Genomic DNA, 7,007 nt, shown 5'->3' with positions numbered 1-7,007 from the left:
TAGGAAATACGGAAAATGAAAATATTAATCGGTGGAATGAAAGAAAGAATCGTTTATTAAAAATAAATAAAAAAACAACTGATAGGAAAACTTTCAGATGTAAATAAACGGGACAAACCGGAAGAATCTCTTAAATGTAACGATTGTAAAACTTCGGAAGATCTTAATTTTAAATTAAAACGTGGAAATTCTATTTTTAAAATGGAGATTGAACGTATTGAGATAAGAATGAAGCGATCCGAAGAAATCCGAAATTTTGGAAAAATAAAACTGTCATCATTCAAAGACAATAAGAAAAACTGAAAAAACGAATGAAAAAAAATAAAATGGATTTTGTTATATCAATATTGAAAGGTACTGTACCTTTACAGAAGCACAAATATATAATCTGCTGGAGAGAAAAAGGAAAACGGAAGAAAGAAGATACGAATTTGTCATTTACTTTGAGATATTTAAGCATAAGATCATATTTATACTTAAGAAATCCAATGAATATTTCGTTACCCGCAGTTTCGACACTTCGAAGATGGGCTTCAAAAATAAATCTTTGTCCAGGCGTATTAAATGATGTTATAAACATCGTATAAACATCGTAAAAATTAAAGGCTTTGAACTATCAGAAGAGACAAATACTGTATTTGACGAGACGAAGGTAAATACTCTATAAACTGTACTGTATTTATATTGATGAAACCACATAATTCAATAATTATTTTAATTTTCTGTTTTAACGTTTTACTGATATTTCGGCTAAAGCGTATATACGAATATGATAAAATGAGGGGAATAAACTTATTGGACTCAATAATCAAGTTTTAATAATGATGGCGGGAGGACTATTTGCACCACGGAAACAACCATTTTACATGAATTTTGATGTCAAAGTGAAAAAACAACTTTTATTTAGTGTTATTTCAAAACTGTAATTAATTTGTATTGTGTAGGGTCTATGGCATTGTTGTTTTTAGGTTTCGTGTAGGTGATGGCTTTAGTAAAAATTTTGGCATGTCTTGTGGATTGATGATGATGCGCGTTAGGTGTTTAGCTAGTTCTTGGTACAATGATGTAATTTTTTTTTTACCAGAAATTATGAATGTTTTCTACACCAGGTGTCTTCCAGCTGCCTTCCAGGTGTCTTCCAGTCTTCTGTTAACAAACCTAAAAAGACAGCCAAACGCTCTCATTAGTATTGCTAGGAACACATACGGCGTTGGCCCTAATGCTACTAAGCTTATTTACAAGGGTGCAATTCAGCCAGCTCTCCTCTATGCCGTACAGGTCTGGGGCCACGTGGTCGCCAAAGTCCATAACCGTAAAAAGCTGTTATCTGTTCAAAGGATTGCACCTCTTCGCATTTGTAACGCTTATGGAACCGCACCGACTAGTGCCCTTTTGTTAATGTCAGGGTTGACCAGTATCAATTTAGAAATTAAACACATTATTTGGCAGGAAAATATCGTCACCTTACCCTGGCGGGATTATAGCGACCTTGATGTCGACAAAATGATTAGAGTAGATAAGATTTCTCCCGGTTTGACCTCGATCGATGATATCAAATCATTCTGCATCGATAAAACTACCCTCCCGAGTTACGATTACCACCCCTCCCATCAGCTTGACCCTGACGTTTACTTCGAAGGTCCAGGTGATCGTCCCATCTTTAGGATTAACACTGACGGTTCCAAGATGGGTGACGAAGTGGGTGCCGCTTTTGTAGTTTATTCCGACTTAGGCCGCGAGTTTCACAACGCTCGCTTTCGTCTAGGTACACACTGCTCGATAGCACGGGCGGAAACTTTAGCTATTTATATGAGCTTAATTCGCATTAGGCGTAGGAAGGACCAAAGACACTACTTACACTATTGCATTTATTCTGACAGTAGGGTAGCTTTACACAGAATTGCAAACTCTGATAGCTGCTTAAAACTCATCCATCTCATACACCACATTCTCAGACACTTAGACAACAACATTAGAATAGATTGCCAATGGATCGCGGGTCGTGCGGGGTTCTCGGTAACGAGAACGCTGACGGTCTTGCCAATCAAGCTGCAAAGTCTTCAGTCACTAGTACTTACAGTTACATTTCTACCTCGTACATCAACAACCACGTCAAGAAGCAAATCATTCTCTGGCAAGAGAGGTGGAACCGTGACACCAATGGTAGGCTCACCTACACTTTCATCCCCAGGGTTGACACTACTGCGATTCTTCGCCACTTTTACCCTAGTTACACCCTCACTTGGGTAATTACGGGGTACGGCAACTTTAAGCAATACAGTAATACCTCGACTTACGCTACCCCGACTTACGCGAACCCGGAGTTACGCGATTTTCAAATTTTGTCGATTCGTCTTTTGTTTGAGCGCCACGCAACTCTCGATTACTCACTCCCCCCACACTATTGTTCAGCTTACATGTTCGGACGTGTCACACGGAATCGACGCTTAGCTACAATTTATTTTGTGTTATTTATTTCTGTGTTTGTTATATCTATGGAGACTCGAGAAACTCTATATGGTGATTTCTTGTAACCGTGAACGAATCAAAAGACGAGATAAGATTAACGGGAACATTTATTAGCTTACATACATCCGACTTGGATTTTACACGAATTGCGAAATTATACCCCGACTTACGCAAATTCGAGTTACTCGGTTATCGCTCGGTCCCACCTATCGCGTAAGTTCGAGGTATTACTGTACTTGCATAAAGGAAGGGTTCGTCAACTTCCAAAAACTGAATGAATCATCTAATTTATCATCATGGCAATTCAACATAAAAATGGTGTTGATAAAGGAAGATCTGTGGCAGCGATCGAGACAGGTAACAGGTCGCGATCCTACGGCGATGAAAACACGTTGTAATTGGAAGGGCGTTGGGAACAATACCCTGACAGTTGGGGACCACACGAAAGTCGATATTCAGCATTGTACAAGTGCCAAGAAAGCGTGGAAAACTATAGCAAATCTCTACAAACATAAGAGTATGCTGAAAAGTCTGTAGACGAAAAGAGAACTTTATTCCATCTATTTTAACACGTGCTCGGGTATGGTCGCTAATATTAATCAATAAAATACAAACTCTTATTGACCAATTGAGGAAAATCGGTCTTACGGTCGATGACCAGGAACGTGCCGAATTATCATTGATGCGTCTACCGGAGGAATACGATAATTTAATGACAAATTTAGCGATTGCCGCAGACACAAAATTAACCTCAGCTGCAGTTAAAGCTAAACTGCTGCAACAGACTGCCATAAAAAATGAATGCAGTAATACTAAAGGTCGAGAGGATGGTGGATCGGACTTAATGAAGATTTTTACTCGTTATTAACATTTACAACTTTTAATAAAATTCATTTCTACCCTCAAAATTAAGTCTTTGCCATTTTATGAAAACTAAAAATGGCAAAGTGGCAAAGACTATTTATGAGATTTTATTATAAAAGTTTTTTATAACAAAATCTCATAAATAATGGTGCCGCACACAAATTTATTTTTTAATTAAGAGCTCATAATAGCCGGAAAAGTTACGCAACTCGTTGCTGGATGTTTTTAAGTAGATTATTTCGGTGGAGTCGATCGGTACGAAGATGACGAATTCGTTCTTAAAGAATCGTGTTCGTGGCCAAAGATAGAATATGACGACACCTTTTCTTAATAACCCAATTTTTAACTCTTAACTACACAAAAGGATACAAATCACTTAAAGCTGAATTTTGTAGCAAGTGGATGAATGGATCCGAAAATTTTGGCAAACAGTTCTTCGCAAAATACTTTTTCCTAGCAAGAGAAATTTAAGTACATTAAAACAAACTATGACACTCGGTCGTCGTATCGTTGTACCGACTAAGAATGTACTGTACGTTTTATATGAATTTTATTCGTCATTGCGTAGCATCGCTTCAAAGTGCTGCGTGGTAAATTTATTTTCTAATTGTCAAATTTGTTTTATTGTTTTAAAATTCATTTAAACCGTATCTCTTCGTTAGGTGAACCGTTCAAAGTTTACCTTTTCCCCATTTAAAGTTTGGTTACTCTGTCGAGTATCGAGACGGGTTAAAACGAAACGGAAACCTAACAAATATAACGCCGGGCAAAACGCACACGCGCGACCGTACATCCGGAATTCCAACACTTTACACGCGAGTTGTCTATAACAGTGTTTTTCAACCTTCTTGAATACGCGACCCCTTTACAAATTAAAAAATTCTGGCGACCCCCCAGGGCCGTATTAAAACTATATCAGTGATTCTAAAAACTACGTATTTAATTTTCTTTCCTTAAATATCGATCGAAAAACCAATTGTACTGTAAAATAAACAGGCACGGCCTTCTCACTGAAATTCTAGTTGTTTTTATTGTAGTGTAGGACCTACAAACACTTGTCTTTTTCTTTCACCCGCGACCCTCCGTGTAAAGCTTGGCGATCCACCTGGGGGTCGCGACCCACAGGTTGAAAAACACTGGTCTGTAAGATATACGAGAAGCGTAATTATAATATATGGTATCCCGCAACTTACGGCATTCCGAGGTTTCGCCCGTGGATATTTAGCTACAGTTATATTAATGTATTAATTTTAAAGCGAGTCGATAGTAGAAAGAAGAAATAATAGCCACGGGTGGTAAAACGATACTCTCGACTGGGAGTTACTCCGTCCGTCGATAAGCCGTTTCCCTACGATTATTTTGCTTTGTTGTAAAATTGTCTTTCAGGTAATTTAAATTTGCCATTGTTATATATTTAATTAATATTACGCTATTAGGGTTAAATTTAATGACAATAAACGCGGTTTATTTATTTAATATATATATAGGCCTATATACGAAAATATTCCGTTATCAAAAAGTAAGAAGTTTTCGTATACTCCTCGATTTTTCATAGTTTCTAGACTTATACTCGTTTTATATAGGAGGAAACTAACTATGACTAATTAATGCATTGAGAGACAGACAATACTCCATTATAAACGTTTTGGTATGCGAAAATTAGGCCTAGGTGGTCGGGCGGTAAGCCACGGGTCCAGAAAGTCGGCATTAAAGCAAATGGAATTGGGTGGCATCCCGATGGCTAAAAATCTCTCAGGCCAGGTCTGACGCGGTACTTTAATTACCGTCACCCGTTATTTTTCGTTCGTTTGCACTAAAATCTTTGTAAACGCTACTTTATAGGGAATTGTCGGGGGATTCCCAGCTTATTTCACAGCATTTTCTTTATTTCTCAGAATTGGCAAATGTTATCGGAAGCGTATTACGTGGCGTTTGGAACTTTTTTCCTGATTTTGCTGGTTTCGATCAGGTATAAAAACTTCTGGCGGGAAATAATCGACTGGAAGAGAATTAAAGCCTACGGGTACAGTTGGGTTTTATATTTACACATCCTAAAAACCATTAGAGGTGAGTGAATTCAGAGAATTATTTTAAGGAAATTAAATAAATTTATACGATTATGTTTCTATATCACGGCGGATTCTTATTTCTTAGCAGAAAATTCGAAATGCTTTTTGAATTTATACAAAAATAATTTTTGCTTTGTTTTGTTTCAGACGTTCCGTTCGTCATGCCCGGCATTATTCATCGTTTCAAAAGCAGGGGATTTATCTACGGAAACGTTTTTTCCCGAAAGTTCGTATTGCTGTATCACCCCCGACCTTTGGAAGTACGCGAGAAAAATATTTATTCAAATAATTTATTAAATTAACGCGACATTCCGAGTGCAAAATATCTAAATCCGTACGTAATTTTAGAACTTAAACGGAAGTTATTTTCTGGATCGGGCTGTTCCCAGACGGACCGGCTGAAAATGAAACGATAAATTTTGAAATTTATAAAATTAAAAGAAGTATATAAATATACACCTGTACGCGTTATCGTAATGGAAAAGGTCTTGCCGGATAGATAAAGCACCGAACGAATTTCCGCATCGATTCGTAGGATGCCGGTTTTATTTGGATAGGATTAACCTTATTCGTAATGATCGAGTGGAGTGGTACAAACAAATGCTATTCTTCTATGGTATCTATTTCAGAATCTGCTGAGCGATTCGGAAAATATCGACCGACCTTTGGTGCAGAAGTTGGTTCGTGGAATAGGAGAAAATTCCTTAATGTTTAGGTGAGTAACGTCGGAGATAAGTGACTTTTAAACTCTTATTTCCTGCTAAATCTCGATTACTTTCGCGTCTTATTACTCTTAATTCTAAATTATAGTTTCCGGTACACTTACGGATAATAACTTCGGAAGATTTTTCAATATTTGCAGTTTAATGAAAATTTACTTTTTTCCAGTAGACGCATTAGTCCAATTCTGGAATGCATTTAATTCCTACCCACTTTGGAAAATGATGGCTTACCTTANTAGCTAATAAGGTGTGTTTCAAATTTATACGGACACGAAAAAATTAAAGTGAAACCCAAATTTGCTGCATTAAGTGACAAATGTTTTATTAAAAATAACATGGATTTACGTTTTTCCTCACTGCAAAATAAGAATTTTAATCAAACATTAACATTTTGTCACTGAAAATATTATTTTTGAAAATTTTGTACAAAAAACTGTTACATATTTATCCGGACAGGAACTCATTTCATGAATATTGTTTATTTCAAGAATATTGTTTAGTTTCAAGAATTGAAATATGTAAATTAGCTTACATATCTAATTGTAATACAAATTTTTTATGTTGTTCAACGTTCTAAAATGGGTAGAACAAAGAATATATCTGATTATGAAAAAAGGCAAATTGATGCCTATAAATCATAAGGCAAGTCAATAACAAAAATTTTAGCATATATAAATCATCCAAAATCAACAGTTTGTGATTATTTATCAAAAAGATGTTGCTAGGATGTACCAAAATTCAAGACAGGTTCAAAACCCAAGCTTATACCTGGAGATTGAAGACAAATCATCAAGGTTTGCTCCACAAAACAAACATCAGTAAGAAAAATAAAACAAGAATTAGACTTAACTTGTAGCAGCACAACGTTGTGGAGAGTTTTAAA

The 7,007-nt window shown here is 36.4% G+C and overlaps 1 protein-coding gene across 1 annotated transcript; it reads left to right on the top strand.

The window, feature by feature from the left end:
- The first annotated feature begins 4,586 nt into the window (after positions 1-4,586).
- Positions 4,587-6,208, top strand: LOC111621459. The gene is made up of 4 exons (XM_023363612.1): positions 4,587-4,719; positions 5,229-5,400; positions 5,550-5,662; positions 6,032-6,208. Exons 2-4 carry the CDS (start codon positions 5,238-5,240, stop codon positions 6,119-6,121), a joined length of 366 nt encoding a protein of 121 aa, XP_023219380.1. The 5' UTR covers positions 4,587-4,719; positions 5,229-5,237; the 3' UTR covers positions 6,122-6,208.
- Positions 6,209-7,007: the final 799 nt, after the last annotated feature.

Source organism: Centruroides sculpturatus, unplaced genomic scaffold (assembly GCF_000671375.1).
Source record: "Centruroides sculpturatus isolate CEXI.00-Female unplaced genomic scaffold, Cexi_2.0 scaffold249, whole genome shotgun sequence".
NCBI lineage: Eukaryota > Metazoa > Arthropoda > Arachnida > Scorpiones > Buthidae > Centruroides > Centruroides sculpturatus.
The sequence above is the reverse complement of the archived record's forward strand: the minus strand, read 5'-3'. Positions and strand labels throughout refer to the sequence as shown.

Bases quoted from the DNA above. Each gene is read 5' to 3' on its own strand.
- LOC111621459 (XM_023363612.1), top strand. From the start codon at position 5,238: ATGTTATCGGAAGCGTATTACGTGGCGTTTGGAACTTTTTTCCTGATT. The intron at 5,401-5,549 runs GTGAGTGAATTC...GTTTTGTTTCAG, and splicing joins CATCCTAAAAACCATTAGAG to ACGTTCCGTTCGTCATGCCC. The intron at 5,663-6,031 runs GTACGCGAGAAA...TATCTATTTCAG, and splicing joins ATCACCCCCGACCTTTGGAA to AATCTGCTGAGCGATTCGGA.